Here is a 25322-nt window from a genome sequence, read left to right as displayed (position 1 = left end):
AACAAACTGGCCTGTGAACCTTGCAGGTTGATTCATGTGGTCGCAAAGCAAAATAACCACAAGTTCAAAGGAGGTGGCGGAACCATGGATGAGAACGATTATTAAATAGATGTGTTGTGTGCGGAAGAAACCCCCCTAAAATATATATATTATTGCAGCTGTGTGTACTGCATCACTGCAGACACACCAACACATCCACACACCTCATCTATCTCAGAATAGACTTGTGGGTTAGAGAGCTACTATGTGCTGGAGGTAAGACAGGGAGCCCAGGGCACAGGCCTACATATCCAGCCAGGAGGACTGGGAGGCAGGCAGGATTCAACCTGGTGTCGGGGAAGATGCTGCCGTAGAGTGGAAACAGCTAAAAATAACCCAGAGAAGAATGGATAAGTCAGACACACAGACAGAGAGACAGAGACAGACAGACAGACAGAGAGCCACAGCCATGAGCAGACTGGGCTCTGCCCCCTCTTGATTTCAGCCAAAGCTCCACATCTCCAAGCCCCCATCCCTGCCCCCTGCCCCCTGATCCCCCACCCTCCTCCCCCTCCTCCCCCCTCCTCCCCACCCCCCTCCTGCTCACCCCAAACCCCCTGTGTGTTAGTGTGCCCCTATGCTCAGTCTGTCAGTCCAGCACACCAGCTCGCTACCGAGAGGCATTATGCTAATCTATGGGCCTCTCTCTCTCCCCGGCCTTCCACTGCTCTGCAGATCGTCTTGCCTTAGGGCCCTGCTGCTTGTTTTGACAGAGCATCCCCTGATAGTTGGGATTAGTCCAGCTTGTTTGGCTAAACTAGGAGGGGGATCTTAGGGTACTTTGAGTTTTTGGGGAGCTCCACTGGAGCCAGATGCCTCCTGCTTTCATCCCCACCAGGATAGGGCTCGCGTCCCCCCCAGGCCGGCCCTCAGCCATGGGCAGCAGTGCTGCTTCACTCAGTGTCAGGACCCATGCACAGACACAGCGCTCATACGCCAGCATGCTACATAACCCTAAACAACACGTTCAAGATGCGCGCGGGGTAACACACACACGCGCGCGCGCACGCAGTCATGTACATGAAACAATGCAGTACAGCACCAACCCTCCCACACGGTGAAAACACCAAGAGTAAACAAACACATCGACTCACAGGCGTTGTCGGATAAGCAGAAGAAGGCCTGACTGAAGGGAGATACTTCGGAATTCCAGCAACAACATCCGACACCGCAGACGTTCCCTTCTCGCTGTCATCCTTTCCCGCGTTTCGGGGGTCTCGCATTGTTACACAACCAGAGGCGGATTGTTTACGTCGCGCTTGTACAACGATAATATACGAACAGTCGTCCCCGTGTCCTTTGAGGGTTGCCTTACACGAGGAAGTGCCGTTTTACGGCTACATTCCTGCTTTGCATTAATGGAGGCGTTTGGGCTTCCATCCCCTTTGAGAAACACTTGAGCCTCCCATTTAAAGGGCTGACCTGCGGTCCTCAGTTCAAACACGCGGTATGCACATTAACGTCAGGTCCCATGCTTTACCGACTAAAGAGAGGGGAGAGAGCATAAAGAGAGAGAGCAGGAGTGATCTCCCTTTCAGCAGCCGTCCCTAGCAGGAGGGCCGGCCATATTTTATTCAGTTATGTCAGCGGGTCTAAACTGGAGTTCAGGGAAGCCCTGCCCGCGTACGTTCATGAGGGTTCCGTTCGCGATGCCGCCGCGCCGACGGCACGCGCGCCCCATCACCACGGCGAAACCCGGGGACGACCCGGAGGGACGGCTATAAGACGCTTTTCAATCGGTGTGTCTTTTCTAATGATTTTTCGAACGCGGCAGATGTGAGGAGGGATACCTGTGATCATTAAACAATGATGGCAAACATCACACGGGAGAGAGGAGAGGGGAGGCAGGAGAGGAGAGGAGAGGAGAGGAGAGGAGAGGAGAGGAGAGGGGAGGAGAGGAGAGAAAAAGAGGAGAGCGGAGGATACGAGAGGAGAGGAGATAGGGGAGAGGCGTAAGAAGATATACGAGGAAAGGAGAGGAGGGAGAGGAGAGGAAAAGAGAGGCGAGGAGAAGAGGGGTAAAGGAAGGCCGGTCTCAGGAGGGCCGGGTCACCGAGGCCCAGGGGTGATGTCAGCCTATTAAACTGATTTCACAGGTTCCCTTAACGAAGCCTCTGGCATGTTAAAGGGCAGGAAGCAGCCTATTTCAGCCTTTTCTTCTCCTCCCCTTTAAGCGAAGTGCATGTGAGACTTATCGACAGCTCCTGACAAACAGGCGTGAAGCGGGGCAGCTGCCGGGGCAGCCCTCTCAGGACCGCAGAGCAGACTCGCTGAAAACACAGGTGGTATAGCACACCACTCCTGAGCTCTCTAATGCCCCGGCGAACCGCCATCGCATCTCCCTTCCGCTGCCCCCTCTCCTGGCGGGGTCAGGGGAAACCTGATCCTGAATGTTGAACATCGGAGGAGTGGGGGTCTCTCCGCAGCTCCCCCCCCCCACCCCCCGTGCCTGGGATGAAACATCTCCAGTTGCTTCTCTCTCTCATTCTCTCTCCATCTCTCTTTCTCTCTCTCTTTGTCTTTCTGTTATTCTCTCTTTCTCTCTGTCTCTGTCTCTCTCTTTCTCTCTTTGTCTTTCTGTTATTCTCTCTCTCTGTCTTTCTCTCTCTGTCTCTCTCTTTCTCTCTCTCTCTCTCTCTCTCTCTCTCTCTCTCTCTGTGTGTCTCTCTCTGTCTCTCTCTCTCTCTCTCTCTCTCTCTCTCTCTCTGTGTCTCTCTCTCTCTGTGTCTCTCTCTCCCTCTCTCTTCTTCTTCCTGGATCTCTGTGTCTGCTTGGCCCTCCTCCTTCCTTGCCCCCGCTCCTTGCAGCTGCCAGGGTGTTCATCCTGTACCCGTCCCTGAAGCATATGTGCAACCAGGTGTTACCTTCTCCTGGATACAATCTTTCATCTGACTTCACAATAGAGAAATTAATAGAGGAAACAGGAAGTCAACAGGGGTATACCCCAGATATACAGGAGGCATTACTCTTCCATCCCTTCATCCTCACTAAAGACAGACCTGCACAGAAAACCCTCCTGGATCCACCTCCGGTGGGTCCGTCCCATAAGGAGAGTTCACCAACATAGCAACACCAATGACCTTCAGCCACTGACCAAACAATTCGAATGTGTGCATGATATCAAAACCCTGAACAAAACACGACATGAAAACGCCAGACAAACCTCCCGTTTATGAAAAGCCCAGTGTGTCTGTCTTTTGGAGGTCAGTCATTTGAACACTTCCTGTTCCAGACCAACACTGTCCCCTTTGCCTCCTAGTTAAAACAGCCGACATCACACCGACTTCAAAAGAGCCTGGCTTCAAACATTGCAGTTTCCAGTACGACAAAGGTACTTCATAGCGATCGGCTCTGACAAAATATGCAGCAGCTGCCGAACGCAAAGGATGAAACGTGGAAAAAGAAGAATCTGACTGCGCCGTGTTTGTGTCAAAGCGGAGATGCAGAGAGGCAGCGTGAGGGAAGCGAGAGGAAGGGAGACGGTGGGAGTGACAGAAGAGAGAAAACAGGGAGGGGGGGGGGAACGAGGGAGCCGACCAAACAGGCTTTGTTTTAATTACGAGCGAGGGAAAAAGGCGGAGAAACGCAGAGATTGTGCTCGTTAGACCGTCACTTTGGATCAAACGGCGTATTTACATATCAGATTAAACCTCTCACACAAACAGCAAGATCTGAGCTGGGAAGCCACCGCTAATGAGAGAAAGAGCCATCTTGCGCTCACACTCAGAACTCTGTGGCAAAAACAACTTCTCTTTACCTATTAGGGGAACGCAATGGCTAAAGACGCAATGAATACAGAATGACATGCAGAATAGCTAGTTAGTACAGTATTGGGGGCACATGGACAAATGCTACATCGCTCAGGGTACGAAGCCACATCCTCATGAGTTTTAAACCTCAAACGACAGTTGAGGGATGAAAGGGTCTACGTTTACCGACTGTTTAGCCAGTCGGCCAATTAGAGGCCCTGCCAGGTCAGAGTGCATTATGGGAGGTGGTAGGGAGTTTAGTATCAGCACAAATATACTGTCAGGACTGGCTCCCCCTCTTTTCATCCCTTGTCTTTCTTCTCCCCCCTCCTTTATTCTCTCCATCCTTAGAGGGAGAAGTGCTAGCTTTGTGGCTCAAGGGATCCAAAAGGCCGACCATCATTATTCCCTCCCAGATGCCAGTCTCAGTAGCCCCCCCCCCCCTTCTCCACCCCCCCTCCTCCTCCCTTCTCCACCCCCCCTCCTCCTCCCTTCTACTCCCCCCCTGTTCAGAGAGCTACACCAGCTCCAACAGTCAGAGGACAGGCACACAAGGGGTCTTTACTGTATCTGGAACAAAGACTTCGGAGGGTGAAAACTCCATTAAAACCGGCCGGGGCTCCTCCTGTCGTGGCTGTGCCATCAGAGGAGGGAGGCTAGCGCTGCTGAAGAACACAGTTCACACACAGACACACACTGTCTGATTATAGGGGCTGCTGCGGCCGTCTAAAACCACACCTCTGGCATGGAACTTCTCTGAGAAAACACGAGAATCCATTTCACAAAAGCTACTCAGATTGACTGTACAACATCCTCTCGCACGCCCAACAATATTAAATATTAATTGGAATAACAATGGGTGTGATGGAGATAGTCCTAGCAGACAATCATGTGGTGTGTTATACTTTATGTTATATTGCTATGGACCACGGAGGCCATCTGAGGAGGGCATTTCTCCCGTGTGACTGGGGACTGTGGAGTCAAACACAAAGCCTCAGCACAGCCCTGCCTCCCTCTCTCCTGTCAGAGAGCGGCGAGGCTAACGCCTGGCCCCACGCCCCGCCCGGCCTCGCGTCCCGCCCGCCCTCGCGTCCCGCTCGCGCCCCGCCCGCCCTCGCTCTGAAACACGGAAAAGACGAGCATTTAGGCTTGAAAGACACACGTAAACCAAAAAGGAAGGAAGAGATAAAAAAGGGGGGGGGAATGAAAGAGGGGAGAGGAAGAAAGAATAAAGAGGGGTGTGGGAAGGGGGGGGGGGGGGGGGTGAAAGAGGAAGTCAATTATGCATTCCGAACCTGCCCGATGTAGTCCTCAGGGAACTGCCTGCGCACCTCAGGATCTGTAAATAATTGACAGATAATATTAATTGGCTTTGGATTAGTGAGCAAGCTGAGTATCACACATTAATATTTGATCAGAAGATGATAGGGACCCTGGCAGGGGATCCGAAGGGGCAGCTGAGGCTGTTTTGTTGATTAGGCCAAAGAAGGGAGGAGACGGACGCGGCAGCCGCAGCCCTCCTCTCCCCTGCTCCCCACACACACACACACACACACATGCACACACACACACACACGCATGCACACACACACACGCATGCACACACACACACTTATGCATGCATGTGCACACTCATGCACGTGCACACACGCTTGCACGTATTCACACACAGACAGAGAGACAACACGCACACACAAACACACACACACACACACAGAAGCTGAGCCGGGGTTTTGATGCTCCTGTTCGCTTGGGGCTGCTAGCCTGCCTAACCTCCTACTGGCAGCAAATTGCCTGCTGGTTGTTTCACCAAAGAAAAGAAAAAATGGGTGAGGACTTTTGCAGTTCCTTTGATTGTTATTTTATTACCATGCCTGTTCCGGCAACCGGCAGAAGACAGTGTGACATCCCATGATATTACTGAGAGAGATGACCTCCTCTGATGACCACCCCGCTAGAGGCGGACGGGGGGGGGGGGGGGGGGGGGGGGGTCGGGGGGTGGCGTGGGGGCAAGATTTGTGGTCAAAATATAAATGGGGGCCTGGAAACGACAATCACTCACACGAAGAAACGTGCATGCACTGATTTCCCCCCCAAAAAAGATGGACTCACTGAGAAGAGCTCGCGCACGTCCTCACAATTAAACTGGTGAAGGCTAATTAAAGTGTTATGGAAGCACGCACCCCGAGTGTGACAACATAATGAAAGATTGAAGAGGGGAGGAGCGACACGGGACCCCCACTGAAAACAATGCCCCCTCTCCCTTCTCTCCGCTCCCCTCGCTCTCCCCTCGCTCTCCTCTCCTCTCTCATCTACCATATGCTGCCATTTGTTTAGTCAAATCCCCTTTATGCCGTACAGATCGGCAGCTCCGAGGCTCTGCTTAGCTCCGTGTCTCTGCAGATGCATTTCCAGCACAGTTCCCTCCTGGCCTGTGTCACTCTGCTCGCTTTAATAGTCCCGCGGGATCCGCTTTTTATTGCTTTTACACATCATTTGTCTGGCGATTACAGCCGGCCTCACCTAACCTGGGGAATAATCACAATATTTCAATTGAAGGAGGGGCCTGACTGGGAGAAGGGGGCTCTGCTCCATGCTGCGAGGACAAATATGACCCTGAACACCACGAGAAGGCAGATGAGGGTCAGAGCATCCTTTCTAGACCTTTCCATTAAGGATGAATTTGGATCATCTGGTGCCTTTTGAGGGCAGACCTTGGAAAAGGCTTGTACCAAACTGCTATCATAGCACCAATGCTACGATTTCCCTCGTCAGTGAAAAGATAGTACCCAATACAGGTAATAGCCAATTGCATCAGATACTGTACTGCACAGAGACTGCTTTTAAATGGAGCATGGTCTTATCCACCAGAATCCCTCTCCAAAATACCTTGCCCTGCTAAACCCATTCATAAATCTAAATCCATTCAGTTCACAGCAGCAGATCATGAGATTACACGTGCTATTCTTCAACACTCTGGCCTTGCTTTGCCTTGTCAGGTTACAGCTGCCACGGTGAAACCAAACATTATTACGTGATGGCCTTCATCCACTCATTAGGGGTGCTTGAAAGCACAGACTACCACTGCTGATGTAACCTTGATGTAATATCAACACGTTACACTGTTCTGAGTGAGTAGAGACGAAAGAATAGTACAGATACACAGCAAGGTGTCTGTGCTATGTCCAACATGGCTGCTGCACAACAACGTCAACACGAACCAGTTGTTCATGTCTGGAGTCACAGTCTTGACAAGTCAAACAAGCAGAACAGCGGATTATAAAGATGGCCGCCGCGAACAAAAGGGATGAGTCCGGAAGTCCAACATGGACAATGAGTGCCAGTGAGGAGAATCGCTTTGGACTTGGCCGTGGATTCTCCTAATCCCATTGCTCCATTTCATGGAGTTTAAACGTAGCTTTCCCATAGCGCCGGTCTCAAAGCTTAATCCCAACATCCGTCCCACTCTATCTTCCAGATGATAGCGTGGGAACGGGTCCAAGGATTAGCTGGAGCTGGACAGACAGGGGTCCTCCCCTACGATGTACAACCCCTTACTCCCAGCTAACCAACCCAAATCAATTTCAACCAGTGGTCAGGTGCCTACAGTAGAACAGTGTCAAATACCACCAGCACAACGCCTGTCAAATAAATAATTACACCTGAAAGTGGACAGTCAAAGACTTGCCGAACTACACCTGGTTCAGGAACATAACTTTATCAGGGTTCATCCGGAGAGGCGAGCGTAGGAGAGAGAGGACATGGGAGAGGTTTGAGCCCTGAATCAGAGGGAGGGATCTCGGGGTGATCCCCTGCTAGCCTTTGAGCCTCCAGATGACCTGGGCCACAGTGTGGACTCCGCAAATGAAGACAGCAGAGAGCCACTGACACCCGCTATCCATCACTGTGCATCCCGGGTCTACATGAGGATCAATAACTAGGTCTGTTTGTGAACACAGACGTGCGCACATGTACACCGCGCACTCCTACACACACACGCACGCAAGCATGCTGTAAACGTACACAGGCAAACACAAATACACACAAGCACACACACACACACAGAATGTCAAAATGCGAACCCCTGTGCCCACCATGAAACGAATTAAGCCTGTAATTCAACGATAAAATCATCCCACAACAAATTAGAAAAACATGAACCTTTAGAATCTACATGAGAAGAAATATATCTGTCTCTCCAAAAGATGAGAGTGGCAAAGCAGTCGGGAGCGCATGTTAAATCTCATTAGACAGAGCAATGCCCAGAGCAAATTAAACCATTAGCCTCCAACATGTTTAAAGGAACACTTTAAGATCACTTCCTATTAAGGCTTGCCAGTAAACAGGCCTTTGAAACTGAGCCCTCAACTCCTTGCTGAGCAGTGTTGCAGACATCTGCCATACCCAAGCCAAGCCCACAGTAAACTGCGGGGAGTGTTATTTCTAGAACCCCTTCTCACTGCATAACATTCTGATTGGATACACGGAGCGAAACCAACCCCTGGGAGTGGCTCTCTTGCATATCTGAGGACCCCGAGCTGAAAATCGACACTCTCAAAACGCCAGACAGGAGGTGGAAGGAGGAAGTGTGAACCGTCCACGTAAAAAGGACCGTTATCAGGTCACACAGTCTCACTCTGGCTCTCTTTTTGGAGTGGAATCGGATTGCAGGTTTCCACTGCCGCGTAAAAGTCTCCGGATTCGGCGGCAAAGATTGGCTTTTTCGCCATCTCACCACTCAGTCCGAGCTAGTTTCATGTGTTGGAAGAGGTTTTAATAGGGTGCAGGGCCAGGAGTAACGATGTTCACTGGCGTGACCCAGGATCACCGTGGAGAAGCAGAGCTTGTGGTGCCAGGTCCTCGTAAGCATCACAGAGATTCGCATTCCGCTCTAACGGGATATCGCCCCCCAAAGCCCCCCCGAGGAGATTAGTGCAGCCGCCGCTGAAAGTTAACTCCTTCGCTTCACACCGCTCTCTCCCCTCACACCCCCCTCCGTTCCGCCGTCCCTCCCTCCTCTCTTGTCGAGTCCTCGTCCCCTCTCTCTCTCACCTCGTTTTCCACCTTCAATTGTAATCTAGCACTTGCGCCACTCCACACTGGCACTGTCCACCAACTATTACTTCCTGGACGAGTGTCCATCTCCGTGTTCACACAACTCTCTCTCTCCCTCCCTGGCCGCGTCGCTCTATCTCCTCACAGTGTGTGCCGTGCTGCAGAGTAGGCCGACTGTGTTCGAGTGTTTTGCTCAGTTTTGACCTTCAGTGCATCCCCGTCTGCCCTCTGACTGGTCCGATTTTGTCATTCGTTAAAATCATCTGCACTTGGAAATTACTAAACTAGAGCTCTTTGTTCTGTTGGTTCGACACGTCTCTCTGTATTCACACACACACACACACAAATACACACATAAGCTCACACACACACACACACGCAAATACCATACCAACCACCTCTCCGCCCAACCCCCACCTCCGTCTCTCTCCAGATTTCGGGCTGCGTCCGCTACTGACCACAACAGGTTTGAACCCTGGCTGTCCAGGAATTAACCACTTCCTCTGTGGTGCCAGTAAAACACAGCCAGAGAGTGGCTGGCAGCGCAACCCCTCCCCCCCCCCCTCACTTACACCGACACACTCACACGACACAGAGAAAGTTCCACGTCCTTGAGGCCCGACTTTTAACCTTGAAACGGAGGGAAAAGTCACACTAATTGACGGCGGATCTGATTAAAACGAGCGGATAATGAGAGCGGAACTAGAAAGAGTGCTCGGCGAAATCTGTGTTCGAGCTCAACTTGTAACCTTCCAGTCGGAGAGCGGAGCACTTTGATGTTTCTCACGCTTTTCATCAGGCCCGTTTTTGGGTTATGAAAAAGCCATTTCAAGTACAAAGGGAGAAGCTCCCATTTGTAATTTGTCTCCAATTCAGGAACAAATGGTCATCAGAAAAGCGTTTTTTCCCTTGAACTAAGCGCAGGAGCTATCTAAATACAACTGGAAATGAAAGGTGAGGGGCTGGGAGAATGTGGCCGCCAATCTAGGAGGCAAGGGCGCCAATCCACCCAGCCCTCCAGTCTTACACCCAGACAAACCTCGCTGTGATCACACCCTCCACAGGCTCACCCTGTCTCCTTGTTAGAGAGCGACAGTGGGAGAGGGTTGAGGGGTAAAAGAAAAAGAAAAAACGGGGTAGAGAGTGAAAGTGAGGGGGGGGGTAGGAGGAAACAGGGGTGGAAATAAAGGTCGAAATCCTTGACTGTGAAAACTGTCATAGCAGGGGACATATGCAGAGCCTGTTTGACTAATAACCTGAGTCTTGTAAAATGTGAATGTGAAGTCCTCTGGAGCATATAATTTAACACCCCTCAGCTTGGGGAGAGGAGTGAGAATTGAAGCGAGTACACCTTGACAAAGGCTATTCTCTTGGTTTCACACTCGCAGAGCTGTGCCATGCAGGGGGTGCTGGCGGGGGCTGGGGTCGGCACAGCGCCAGTCCTACACCAGTCAACTCCCCACACACATTCATGTAAAGTCACTCACCCAAAACCACCCCTTCGCCTTATCGTAAACAGTCCCACTCAAAGCAGTGTGACAGGAAACATAACTGGCACATCTGTCTGGACATTCCCCCCAAAAATGCCATATCTACATGATGTTTCCACGACGTGAACAATGTTTATAATCCCAGGCCAGGTTGACCCTTCCTCCTTTCGGACACACCCTTGACTGGGCCTGGCCTTGATTCAATCAGTCGGTTTGAGTTGTCGTCATTGGTTTTTTCGAGGACCTCTGGTGCCGGCTAACGCCGTGAAAAACAAGAGGCCTGATTTCTTTTGTCCGCTCGTCGTCTTTTCTCCGCAGTCCTTGTGTGAGCCCCTGTTCCTGTCCAGCATCTGCCTGGAGGATTAACCCTGCGAGACGGAGAGCGCATTCTGTGGTGAAGAGGCTTTACTGTAAGGTTCACCACTAGTTCTCTTTCCTCCTTTCGCCCCTCTTAATGTACCGCTTCTCTGAAAAGAGGCTCGATCTTTGTTAACTGGGAGGCTATGAACTCACAGGGAGTTAATTCGAGTCAGTGCAAGGCTGGGTATTTACATGTCAATTGGCTGTGTCTGTATACCAGGCTTCTCTCTGTCATTCACCCCACATCGCCCCGGGTTACTGGCCTCAAACACGCATCCTGCCCCCCATAAAGGTGTACTCAGGAAACCACACAATACAGAGGGATGATGTGCACGCTGGGAATGTATCGACAAAAATATATAGAATCCTTCACATCTAGCCTCGTGATTGTCTGCGATTGTTTCGACGCACAGCTCTGTCGCGTCGCGTCACATGACCAACTGTGTTATCTATCTGAGAGGTTTACTAACGTGGAACTTGTTTCACTTCCATTTTCGTGTTTGATTATCCTTACCAGTTCCCTGCAGACTGATGGAAAGGGCTTATTGTTGGCATTGTAAAAACGGTGCTCTTTTGATGGAGGAGACTAGTCTGATGACCCCACTGATAGACTTGCTTATTTGTTTTACATCATTTTATTTAGTCGGGTTAAGGGGTGAATTTGAAGGGTGGTGGGGGGTGAGGGGTTTAGAGGAGAGAGTAAAGCTGATGTGGAAATGTAGTCTTAGCAGGATTTACTCATTTGAGTGAAAGACCTTTTCACTTGTTTTGTTGGTTTATCCCCAAAACCCTGTCTCACCCCCCTGCCTAAAAGCTTTTGACATCTTCATCTCGTTCACAGTGGGCAGCCTTTGTTTGCTCTGCTTGGAACAGCGGATGGGGTTTGGCCCTCCCTACTCCGTGGCACAAGCGCAGGGGCCTTTGCCATGGCAAACGGGGGGCTTTCTCTTCCCTCCTCAGACCCTCCTTTTCCACATACCCACAATATGGTCATTGTCTGGCAGTGAATAATGTGGCCACTCGGGCAGCATAGTCTGCTCTTCGGGCTTTGACTGTGGACCAGTTCTTTTCTTCAGCCTGAAAGGCCTCTAATCCATGTAAATATAGGACCCTGAGTACAGCTTTACCACTGAGGGGGGGGAGAGAGGAGGAATGGAGGGGAGGGTCAGCAATTTAACCTTTGACCCAACAAATAAGAGGCATGTAAGTTCTAGAATTGCTCTCCAAAGAGGGGCTCCCTGGCCGATCAGGGTTCCTTTGTGTCCCCCGCTGTTTGGGTCTGACTGACAGCGCCTCTGATTGGAACACTGTGCACTGCCAAAGCAGCGGACCCTGGATTCAACACCACATCAATGGGACAGACCGGCCCCCCGAATGAGTGAATCGGTGTGGTGCCTCCGGACCCACTGACAAGGGGGTTTCAAGCTGCCTACGAAGCTGACCCATCTTCCTAACCCGCGGTCCTTAAGACGCATGAAGAGTGAGGCTCAGAGAGGTTCTGATGGAGTGGGCCCATGGTCAGAACGTCAATGGAAGTCCCTACCTTTTATAGCTCTCCCAAAGAGAGATTATATATAATGATCCTTTCAGACCCGTCTTCGGAAAGCGAGTTTCGAGACGCGTGGAGCGATGCTCCAGAGTCAGCACTGTGCACACCGAATAGTGACACCCTAAAGTCAGTCACAATGTTGCAACACACAACACCCTATGTTTATCTGTCCGACAGTCACTTTCCAACTCCTTGACTGTCACCATTAAACAATCTCGAGCTTCTTCGGCCTCAGTATTAGAAAAGACAGAAATCTCCCCTGGACTTTTATGTTTACTGATAATGGGACATCTGAAGCTCAATCGGGACTTCTCCGATCGCACAAAAAGGTTTCAATGGATACGAGTGAGTTGACCCCCGATTCACGGAGTCGGTTCGATTTCGATATCTGACGGGAGTTGGGAGTTAAAGCCATCAGGCCGGGTCCGTGTTAGTGTGATCTAACCCAGACCCGGTGTTTTCATGGCTTCCTTCCTGCGTTGAACTCCTTTATGGTTTCCCCTGTCACACCGCCGCACGATGACCATGTGTTTGTAGGGGGTCATTAAAACCGAGACACAGCTACATTTGGTTGTCATTGAATGCATCCTTCTTAATGGCCGTTGACTTCATATCATAACAGTCCCCCTGCCCCCGTCCACAGAATGACTTGCATGGTATGTTCTATTGCTGGCAGAGAAACGTTGTATCAGATCATGTTTTCTGTTAACATAGCTATATCATATTCGGATTAGACAAAGTGTTGTTGACAAAGTGACAACATACGGTGAGTGTGTGTGTGTGTGTGTATCTTGCCGTGCCGCGATTAGTTTATGCTTTTTTTTTCCTTTCATGTGTTTTTAGTCTCCCCTGCTTTGTTCCTTTTCTTAATTACAGAAGGGTTCTCCTCTGAGAGCATGGAACCCACTCCCCGCTTCCAGCAGCAGCCCATTAGCTGTGGACCCGAGCCATCTCTTTCTACCTTTATGCAGAATACTATTAAGATAGAGCAAGATCAAAAAGATAGCAGAACCTTACTGGAGTGATGTTTTTCAGGAAATGCAGATTGTGTTATTGATGGCTGCCCATTTGGAAATCATTATGAGACAAGAAGTAATCAGAGCTGCCTCAGCATTTAGTAAGCTCCCCCCCCCCCCAACCACCCAACATATACACACACATAAACACACACACACCTCCCCCACATGCACATACACAAACCCAAACATGTCATGGACTTTCAAAGGAGTGCCAAAGTTAGCTTGGTCTAAAGTTAGTTTGGTGTGACAACACTTTCAATAAGTACAAACCCAAGATTCTGTCCTCCACAACAAAGCAACGCTCTTTGCCATTTACTCTTCATTTAAGTCCCTTCATAAGTATTGTTTTACAGTCATATCTCAAAATGTTGGCCTGTTCTGTAAAAACAAGTTAATAAAAAAACTAAATGATGAAGAAAGTTCATGGTAATTTAAATGTAATTTTCCTGTACATATCTGTACACACTTTACAATGGAAATTCATGTTTTGTTATCTCCAGTATTGTGAAATGTGATCATTTGTTTGTTTTACTGTCATGGTGAATGTGGGATGCGTATCAGTATTGAATTAAGTGTACTTAATTTGAAAACCCCATTTGAAAATCTAAAGTGACTAGACTGTAGCCGCATTTCATGGCCTAAAAATATGCAATTAGCTGATTTTTCCCCTTTTTCTGAGGTAGCCTAAGAGTGACTAATTAGGAAGCAACAAAGAAGGCATCATGAACAATTATTCAGCCATGGCGTGTCTGTGTTCTCTTATACTTTACAGTGAACTTCGTTTCTTGAATCGTGATTTAGCATTTTTGAAACAAATACTGGATTCAGAATTGCTTATGGGGGAAGCTCAAAGCAGTTTCCCATTACTGCATGGTCTTTTAGGTAGCCTATATTCAGACGTCAACGGGTTTTTCATTGTTTATGCAAAAGGTGATTTTAATTATGGGCATGCGCTTGAGGATATTGTAACACCAACAGTATAGGAATAGAAAAGGAGCGCAATGTGAAATTGAATAGTAAACACAATTAACCATGGTCTTAAAAAGAGAAAAGGATATCATAGTCACCACTAGCCTATTGAAAGACTTTTTGTTTTTAATAGTGCACAATTTTGATGTTCAATGTGAGAGCTGTGTTACTAAATACAAAACATTAGGCCTACTTGAAAATAACTGCTAATGACGAAATCTTAGGTCAAAATAAAAACAAGCGAAAAAATATACTACATTGTTTTTTTTCCTAATCTCAACTGATCCTCGCGATATCATATTTCATACACGCCCGCAGACATGCCCGGTGCCAAAATGTTTAATGTATAAGCCAGCGTTATACCAGACAGAGAAGGCAGATGATAAATATGCATGTATTCAATTAACGGTATTATACAGGGGCTTATTTGCATAGGATTTAGGAGCTTAAAATGCCTCTTCATATTTGTGCTATAAAACTTTGAAATAAACGTGTTCGCTTTTTCATTCCAGAAAGGAACAGGTATTTTTCAGGACACTGGTCGACTGCTGCTATGAGTGAATGAAGAGTGACCAAATGATAAGCATAATCATTGTAGTCACTAAGGCTACTATATTACCTAAAATGTCGATATCAAACATGTAAAACTATTTATATGTGTAGCCTATTATCTGTAGAAAATGTATAGACTATATACATTATTTAATTTAAATTAGGCCTTTAGAATATTTTAAATCTCGTTTTACACATCATAACTCTAAAAGATGGTGGTTCATTTAAAATAATCAAATGGTTTGTTACTCAGGGAAATTTCAGGTCTTCCTTGCATGTAAAAATGTGTTTACTTTAAAAAGGATTAACCGTTTAAACATGCAGATGGTTTTATTTAATGTTATCTCTCTTTTCTGAAACAAATGCCGGTGTAATTTTCTTATCCACACAAGTAAGGTCTTTTGTGTTGTCCATTCTCCTCCTCTGCAAGGCAAGTCCTTCTCTGATGACGAAGTCCATACTCCCCTCCCAATTAAGATCAGAGAGCTAATTAGAAGCGGATTCAGAATAGGAGCTTATGGCGAGGGACAGGAACGTCACTATATCGTATCGCAACACTGCTTTGAAAACGGAGGATGCTAGATAGGTCTCGACAGGAGTGCCATTGAAATTAATCATTGCGATTTATATGACATTAACGTGTGCACAACAAATGCATATTAACTTTTGTTTGATTTTTCATTTAACCTTAATGTGATGATGGATATTTTGTCTTTCGAGAAACTTGTGAAACGTCTATCAAAAAGCTCAATTAATATCAGACTGTTATAAATGCAGGCCGAAGCCAAATAGATTTTGCCCACTTAGATACTTAAACCATAAAACTGGTTCAAAATGAGCAAACAACAACAAATGGCCTAACAGCTTTCTAACAAGAAGACATGAAGGTTTTCTATTTATTTATTTATTGTTGTACTAGAAAAAAAACACATCGAATTTCATTGAAATTCTGCAAAGTTGAACACTGTACAAAGTATATGCATTTGTTCAAAGGCAGTAGTTTGTTGTTTAGTTGACTGAAAGTTGTTCAGTAAACTTTTCTTTCACAGTAAGCTACATGTAGGCTACATATCACAACATCTTATGTATAAGATTTACCCTTTTATATTTTATTTTATTTCAATTGTCATACCCTTGAACATTATTCTTCCCTATGTTAAATAATATAGGCTAGGCCGACTTTATGTGGGACGTATTTTAAGCCTGGGCCTTTCGAATTGTGTTTGAAAAAGCCTATGTAATTCAGTGAAGGACATGTTTATAAACTGTGCTATGGTTAATGGGACTGGCTGAAAAGGTTAATAATAATGACTTATTGTCTGAGTCAGGTGCCTGGACAGTCCTTGTGCCTTTGATCGCACAGCATGCGTCAATAAACCATAATTTAGGGATACACCGAGGTGTTTGGATGAAAGACGTCACAGAATGAACTCACCTACACGGTAACACTCAGCACGAATGACATGAAAGAGATGGTTTAGAAGAAGGTGATGAGGTGCCCTATAGACCTGAGTGCAATGCTGGTCAGCATTCTTGAAAAACATAGAAAAGTGTCCAGAGAGAGAATGTGTGTGTGTGTGTGAGTGAGTGAGTGAGAGAGACAGAGAGACAGAGAGACAGAGAGAGAGATATGACAAGTGACAAAGGTCCAACAGAGCATTACGCACAAAATCTTTGACAGGTGCATAAAAAATGTTCAAAAACCAACCTAGGCCTTTTCTTCGGCTCTGTGTTGACTATAAGCCGTCTACAAAATGTTCAAAACGTATCTTGTCGACAGCAGCCACAAAGGGATGAGTCCAAACAGCATGCCACGAGACACCAGGGCAGGAATAGACCAGACACCTCTCCGGCATCAGTAAAATAAGAATTCGGTGATGTTCTACAACCAATGAACATAAATCGCGGAACGTGACGTCAGGGTCCCTGTAGAAAAGGCGCGGAGTGTATTGCTGGGCCAGAGACAGTGGAACAGTGATAGGGCGGCTCGACACTTGCTTTAACTGAATGTATACTCAACTCCTCCTCCTCGATTACTCACATGCAGCTTTCCTGGCAAAGAGAAAAAACTGCATACGAAACCAGCTTTCTCAGACCTCAAAAAGGATCTAATTGCGAGCACCAACAGCTTTTGTTTTCTAGAAAATAATATAGATGTACTAAGATACAATCAAACGCTGCGTTGCCACCAACTTGGACTCCAGTTAGACCTTGATGAGGAGGCACCCACAAGGAGACGCACGCGCCGACATCTAAAAAATGATTCTATGTTTTTGATTTCTTTGCTATCAGTTCGTTTGGAAAATATTTTGTTGTCACAGTGAAACGCTAAACGATTGCCGGTTCAGTGGCGCAAACCAGAGATCATCTGGCTCTGAAAACAAACAAATCGTTTCCCATGCCCTGCAAATTATTTTCATCCAAATTCTGGTGAGGAGAAGGGACCGGTACCAGACCCATGCAAGAAGAGCTTCGCTAGCTGGTATGTTTTAATGATCGTCTTAGCAATCTGCAATTGTTGGTCTCCTTGACATTACTCGCATGATAACAAAGTATTGATTGTATCAGCTCCTAATAATCACACGAATAAACGTCGGAGTCTGCACGTTTATTAATTAATCAATCAATCAAATCTTTGTTATAATGAGAGCTGCAGAGATTCGGATGGTGATTTCCATTGGCAAATGATACAGTGTGGCGAACACGTGTCCATTTTTGCCTCTGATTTTTTTTGATCTGGAATTCTTACTTGTCGCACCGAGAGGGGAATAACCTGACTGCAAATGCACGGGCTTGGTTTGCGTCTTAAGGAAATCTTGGGTTGCAGATCTGAAGAAAACACCTACAACATCATACCCTCTGCGGCAACTATGCTTTTCCATGGCCTCTCAGGAGGCGACATGCATGGTGTTGTAGAAGAAATGGACCGAAGAGGAAAAAGCGAATCAGCAGCTATCAGTTCGTCCATAGATATGGGAGAATCTGAAACGGTAAGCTGAGCCACATTTAGCTATAAATACTTGCACAGCATCGGTGTTTTGCACAATACAGCTCCCCTAACTTTTTAAAGAGTTAAAGAGTTAAACTATACATTTTAAGAACAATAACCTTTTAAATATTTCCTTAAAAACTTTCAGAATCGTCGTGTCTCAAAATCATAATATGTTTTGATTTAGAAACTCAATTTTACTTTTGTTAAAAATCTAGACCAATGTTTACGAATGCAAAATCAATATGTTAACTTTTGGATCCCTCAAAGGGTTTTTAAATAATAGTATTAATGTTACAATTATAGCCCTACACGTTTGTAACTGACAGGCCAATAAAAAATGTAGTGCAGACAAAATCAAAATGTAAACCCTGCAATCACAAGATGATATGCCCACATTTCATAGACTTCCTAAACGAATATCCACTGTAAGTAAGAACAATAACATGAGGGCGTAAAACCGTCAGCATGACTTGGGCCTTTCCCATGTCCGAAATATATTTTGTTGTGGTTACACTTGTGAGTTTATGCAACAATTAACAGAATATAATGTAATTGAATATTCATGAACTGGAAATGTTGTGTGTGATTTTAATGAACACATTTAGATAAATAAGGAGTGAAATAGTGTGTGTGTGTGTGTAGCGTGAAGAGAGAGAGAGAGAGAGAGAGAGAGAGAGAGAGAGAGAGAGAGAGAGAGAGAGAGAGAGAGAGAGAGAGAGAGAGAGAGAGAGAGAGAGAGAGAGAGAGAGAGTGTGTGTGTGTGTGTGTGTGTGTGTGTGTGTGTGTGTGTGTGTATGTATGTATGTATGTGTTTGCTTGCACAAATCAAAAACAACCAACACAACATGCCACCGTGGTACAGGGACAAGTGTAGACTGAAGAACTATTTCATAATGCGGCAATTTACTTTGCATTATATATGATTGAAGGATTTTCAATATTGGGCCACACAGGCCTGTATGATTGCAGTTTATTCTTTCAATTCCTTTTAATGTATAAAACTGATATGAATACCATGTTGGGTAACATGTTCTGTGTTTCCTGTGTGTTTTAGAACATGCCATGCATGAACAGCGACAGAGTGGCACTGTGCGCGGGCTGCGGTGGAAAGATTGCTGATCGCTATTACCTGCTCGCAGTAGACAAACAGTGGCACATGCGCTGTTTGAAATGTTGCGAGTGTAAACTCAACTTGGAATCAGAGCTCACCTGCTTTAGTAAAGATGGAAGCATCTACTGCAAGGAAGATTATTACAGGTAACTCAATCAACCCCCCTCTTCAGACTGTCGTTAAACACAGGCCTTAATTATTCCCAGAATTATCTTATGAACCAGTGATCACAAGTTTTTACTTAAACCCAAGGACACTATAGTGCAAAGACGACAATGGGCGTCTGGAGTGTCTGGTCTTTTATGAAAATGGCCGTCTTTTTTGTACATGAAAGGCGTTCAAATATATCTATTTTCAAACAAGGGTTGAAAAAACAAAGTCTAGATCGTAGCTTTACTATTACTATAGATACCATGGCAATAGAAACAGTTACATGAAAACAAAAAAATAAGTTTACATAGACCACTGACTGACTTCTGTCCTCTCCGCAGAAGATTCTCTGTCCAGAGATGTGCCCGGTGCCACCTCGGGATCTCGGCTTCAGAAATGGTCATGCGGGCCAGGGACTTGGTGTACCACTTGAACTGTTTCACGTGCACAACATGCAACAAGATGCTAACAACCGGGGACCACTTTGGCATGAAAGACAGTTTGGTATACTGTCGGCTGCACTTTGAAACGCTGATACAGGGAGACTACCCGACACATTTCAATCATGCGGATGTAGCTTCTCACAAAGGACTGGGCAGTGCCAATACACTAGGACTATCATACTTCAACGGCGTGGGGACGGTACAGAAAGGGAGGCCCAGGAAAAGGAAAAGTCCGGGACCAGGAGCTGATCTGGCCGCCTACAATGCAGGTACACTTCCAGGCCTGACTATGCCATCTGAAAGGTGCTACATTTACGCAATAAATATAGGGCCTACACCGTCCCAAAATATGTTGACGAATAAATGGCAAAACCTACATAAACACTACCACGTACAAATTATGATTATGTATTGAGATTTTAGGTCACTGTAGGCCTAAGTGTATTTAATATTTTATGTTTGTTAAAAGTAGGCCTAGTCACGCTTAAAAAGAAGGACACATGTATAGTTACGAGCACGGGAACACCATTTTTGGTGTCTAAATAATTATCTGCTTAAGAAAGACATTATTGTCAAAAAATTATTTGTTGAATGGCATTATAAATGTACCGTTGTCAAAGCACACCCTGTCGTATTTCGATCTTTTTACGCACAAGATATAGGCTATAGAATCGTATTTTTGTTTTCAAAGCTAGGACTAAAAGTGTTTCTTTCTCAGTCGATTGTTAAATACTTCAATAAATAAAAATGCTTCTGTTCGACTTTAGTGCCTATAACCAACCTTAGCCAGCGGTTTCACATACAAGTTGAGACAGAATTTATGAAAATGTGAACTCAGAAACTATTTAGTGACTACATTTGAGCTATTCCATTCGATAGAATTGTATTTAATTCTTCACTGGATAACGCGTTCATAGTGTGGGAGAAACATATTAAAGGCTTACTGTTAAAATACATATTGTGCACAGCAATTATAATTTAATTGTTTATTATTTATATCTAAAGACAACTGAGAGTTCAGTCTGACCACTACTACAGCTGATCATTTTTATTTCGGTGGTAAGAGGAGAATCGCATTTACTTTTTTATTTTTTAGTTATTAATTGTGGTATTTCAAATTGCTCTGTTGTTTGTTTTACCCTTCACTCTTACTCTTATTTAAAAAAAAGTTTTTGAAGTTCCGGCTTTGGCCTTCGACATTTTCCACTTGTCAGGCCCTGTAGACGTCTAAAGTTGTCCTGCTCGCCCTTCTGCGCACTCTGAGGCATGTTGGTCTGGGCCTCGGCCAAATGGGGTGTGTAGGCCTCCTACTCTATGCGAGGTCAATGTGACTTGATAAGTTATTCAGTAGGGGTTGTGTGCTATATCCGTTTACTCTAAGAAACTAAGTAATTTGCTATCAAAACGTCCCTTGGCATTCAGAAAGCATAAAACATAATTTAGCTCCACACTGCTACATCTCCTTTGCAGGCCTAATGCATTGTGTAATGATTCTAAGCAATCGAGCTGTAGCAAAAAACGTTCGGGATTGCAGAAGAGCAAATTGCATGTTTATACAACAGCACCACTCCACTCAAATGTTTTAGTAAATTGCCATTGCTAGAAACTTCTTTTGTGTGGTCGCTGATAAAAGATTCTCCTGATGGGCCATCATTATTTTAGAGCCAAAGCTATAGTTTCCACCCAGCAGGTTAAAGTAAAATTGCTATCCAGCTCACACCTGATTGGTTCATGAAGGAGTGAGAGGGGGAGTGGGTTGGGGCGCTGCTGCCCTCTTCTGTTTACTCGCTGAAAAAAAAATCGTCAAAGATACCAACTCGTCCAACACGATACAACATTTAATGTGCAGGCTTTGCTGAATACAGAAAACAATCTTCGGTTGAAAGCCCTGACAACGTTTGTATTTGTGTGTGTGTGTGTGTGTGCTGGGGGGGATATGTCTAAAAGAGTTCAGTTGTAGACGTTTTGGTCAGGCGTTTGCCAAAGACACATTTTGAATGTCTGGTGTTTATATGGGTTAATTAAGTGAAGTGTTATTCTGAGGATTTTGAATGACTAATATTTATCGTTGCAGAATTGAATATATTTGAACTGTTATGCATAGCAGCAACACTTAAACATTTGCCAAGCAATTTCTGTCAGAGAAATATGTGTCATTTTCTTTCAGTCCACAATTCGATGTTCCTCTGCCTAAGCAAGGACATGCAAAACTGGCAATTATAACTCAGAGAATAATCAAATTATCTCTCACTTAAAGTGCGCAAAGGCTAAATAACAAAATAATGTCACGTGCGTAATGATACACGCAGTCAAAGTGTAGAAGCTCCCATTTCTAACAATATATATAATTCCATCTATATAATTGTATATTACAAAACATATTCTAAAAATAGCAAATAGAGTCTTGAAGCATAAATGGTGATTTTTTTGGGGGGGTTAATTTATTATTAAAATTTTGAATTTTCTTAAACAAGCTTAAACGAACTTTTGGCCTACCTTAAACATTTCACACGGATTTGTCCTCTTATGACGTGTATAGCCTATATTTACTCTTGACACAATTCACAATTTCTATTCCCTATTCTCATTTCATTGAACATGAGGTTTAGCCTGGACCTCCCTTTCATTCTACTACATCTCTGATCTTATACAAACTAATATTAAAAGTTGCCATGAAAGATTGCAACACTTCTGTCAGGGCCATATGAGACAGCAGACTGAGGCTGCTGATTTCAATAAAACAATGAATACAAAATAAGATGGCAAAGCATATTACATGTGGTGTAAACAGCAAGTTTCTTCATTGTGTGACTGTGTGTGTGTGTGTCTTCTGCCCTCCAGCACTCAGCTGTAATGAGAATGATGGCGACTCCATGGACAGAGACTCACAGTATAGCTCCAGCCAGAAAACCAAGCGCATGCGGACCTCCTTTAAACACCACCAGCTGAGGACCATGAAGTCCTACTTTGCCATCAACCACAACCCGGATGCAAAGGACCTGAAGCAGCTCGCTCAGAAAACGGGCCTCACCAAGCGCGTATTACAGGTAATTGAAAAAACGATTCAGCAACTGTGTATTTGATGGGTTTTAATGTTGCAGTTGAACAATAAAAGGCTGGAATCAAACGGGTAATGAGGGAATACATTCTATCTCAATGTTCTTGTTGTGAGGACTGACTGCAGTCACACTGCTTGTTATGGTGAGGAGGGAAGCAAAACAGACAGAGCTTGATTTCCACAAAGACGACAGCAAACTATCTGGGGGACTGAAGGCATAAAAAAAAAAAAACGAGACAAAAATGTTTCTGAACATAAATTCTGTAAAAAAAAAAATTAAAAAAGGAAAATCGTGCTGCTTTAATTAACGCTCCCCAGAAAACAAAGCAGTCATTTTGCTTTGATGCGCTCAATTTTTTTTTTTTTTATGCCTGCAATGCCAGTTGAAACATTCCCTCTGTCTTTTCCCCATGGTTCCATCACTAACAGTCGGAACGCTGTTGCCTTGCTATGGTACACAGGTCTGGTTCCAGAATGCTAGGGCCAAGTTCCGGCGGAACCTCCTGCGGCAGGAGAACACAGGCGTGGACAAGACCCCGGACGGCTCCACACTGCAGGGGGGCACGCCCTCCGGACCCGCCTCCGAGATCTCCAACGCCTCCATGAGCCCTTCCAGCACCCCCACCACCCTGACGGACCTGACCAACCCCACCATGCCCACCGTCACCTCCGTCCTGTCCTCCGTGCCAGGGGGGATGGACGTCCACGAGTGCAGGAGCCCATCGCAGACCACCCTGACCAGCCTCTTCTGATGCCCATCCCAGACCGTCATTGCTTCCCTCCAGCCCCCTGCCCTTTAAACCTTGCCCACACCAGCTAGTCCCACAGCCCTGTCCAACCTCTGTCCACTCGGAACTAAAGCAGAGACCCATGATAGAGACTAAATGGAATAAGAAATAAAAAAGGTAAAGAGACAGACTCTTACTTTTGCTGAGCCCATTTTGAATATTTGCATAGCGAGGCTGCCCAGCCTCACTAAAGAACAGTTGTTGTTATTTTGTTGTTGTTTTGTCGAGAACTGAAGAGACTTGATTTGCATTTTTCAATGTTTACAGAATGAAACTGGGGAAAAGAAAACTGCTTAATTTTTGGAAATTCAAATTTTCCAGCACAGTATTTATGTTGTTGTATAGGAGTTACTGCTAGGAACCCTTGAAAAGGATTGTAAAATTATGGGAAATCTGAGATTAAACACAGGTTAACATATACTTAAACTGCCATGTGACATTCCATTTTATTTCCAAAACACACTGTGTGTGTGTGTGTTTGTCTGTGGGTGTGTGTGTCTGTGTGTGTGTGTGTGTGTGGGTGTATGTGTGCTAATATGGGTTTTAGCTATTGAACTTTAAATTTAAGAGTTGGCAAACTTGGAGATAACATACAAGCACATTACTGTATACGATGTCACGATAGCTGGGAATCAATTACCCAATAAAGGTTTGGTTTTAAAACAATTCTATACCTCAATTACACATGACTGCTAAAGACACAAAGATTACGGTTAAAATTACTCAGCCACAATGTTTACCTCAATATGACGTTTCTCATTAAAAATATATTTCATTTTGACAGTGTAAATGATATTTAGACATAGTTTTAATTATTTGCCCACTCCCTGTTAGTTTACACATGAGCTCATATGAGGTAGAACATATTGGATCTGTTCTGTGCTGCTCTTTCCACAATCACCACCACTATCACTAGTTCTACAGTACCATAACTACTGATACTACTGTACTACTTCTGCTACAACTTTACAACTATTCATGTAGTAGAGCCTGCTGCTGTCCAATGCTGTATCGTCTTCATGGATCTCGTTGTGTTCCCGACACATTTAATTCCCTTATTTTTTATGTAGTTCTTGGTTCTGTATGAAATGATAAAAACAGTGAACTGTACCTTTTGTCATCATTACTAAATGTATGATCTGAAGTTTGTGAGCTTGATAAGCCCACTGCGCAGTGGATAAGGTGAATTACTGCAGCAACACAAAGGCTCCTGTTAAGAGAGATGGTCTCACCTCTTTAGCCAGCTAATGGGGCTGTGGCGGTAGGTCTATTTTCAAGCTAATACAATTAGGTTATATGGGACAACAAGCAGTCTGAAAGAGCATGTTGTGCTTGCGGGGGGGGGGGGGGGGGGGTTGGATCTCCACAACTATGGTCGGAATTGCAACAATGAAGGTCATCCAAAGCCGTGCTCTCTCTAATGGTGCTATGACTTGCAGCTGCTCACACAGTATAACTATGTTGAGTGCCCTCGGTGGCCAGTATAATTAGGGGTAATGGTTTTCAGAGGAACTGACTCCTCAACAAGCTTTTTCACCCCTGTCATGCTCTGTGACAGAGTTTGCGTCCGTGTGTATGAACGTTTGGCCCACGTAAAAGGTTATTTATCCCCCAGTCCTAGTCTGAGGGAGCCCTAAATCCCCTGACCTCTGTGCGTCTAAGTGACATTAGCATGGAACACTATTCACAAATACTGATAACGCCCCAAAGCTCTCTCTGAGGACAAGACAAGTTTACTTCTTTAACTTGTGTGCCAAAAGAGATGATAATTGCAGTTGGCAGTGTTCCCAACAGTGTGATCATTAAAAACGTCTTTCATGAGCGGCTTCTTCCACTCTAGCTGGGGCAATATGTGTCCAATTTTCTCATGGCACCCACAGCAGTCCAGACCAGCTGAATGTAATCATAAAATTCCACCTAAGAATATCAGCAAGGTTTACAGCATGTCATTCCTATTTTAATTAGATGGTGAACCCTGTGAGAATGATATTATTTTAA

General features: G+C 45.4%; 1 protein-coding gene across 2 annotated transcripts; it reads left to right on the top strand.

Moving 5' to 3' along the window:
* Positions 1-16742: 16742 nt before the first annotated feature.
* lhx2b (LIM homeobox 2b) lies at positions 16743-24388 on the top strand. 2 transcript variants are annotated; one of them, XM_062454929.1, is made up of 6 exons: positions 16743-17264; positions 17610-17772; positions 18829-19031; positions 19377-19747; positions 22320-22525; positions 22998-24388. In XM_062454929.1, exons 2-6 carry the CDS (start codon positions 17653-17655, stop codon positions 23286-23288), a joined length of 1191 nt encoding a protein of 396 aa, XP_062310913.1. In that variant the 5' UTR covers positions 16743-17264; positions 17610-17652; the 3' UTR covers positions 23289-24388. The 2 variants fall into 2 exon arrangements, with proteins under 2 accessions (XP_062310913.1, XP_062310912.1); XM_062454928.1 differs by having other exon boundaries at positions 16743-17772.
* The last annotated feature ends 934 nt before the right edge of the window (positions 24389-25322 follow it).

Source organism: Osmerus eperlanus, chromosome 28 (assembly GCF_963692335.1).
Source record: "Osmerus eperlanus chromosome 28, fOsmEpe2.1, whole genome shotgun sequence".
In the NCBI taxonomy this organism is placed as follows: domain Eukaryota; kingdom Metazoa; phylum Chordata; class Actinopteri; order Osmeriformes; family Osmeridae; genus Osmerus; species Osmerus eperlanus.
Note: the sequence above shows the minus strand (reverse complement) of the source record. Positions and strands in the feature narration are given on the sequence as shown.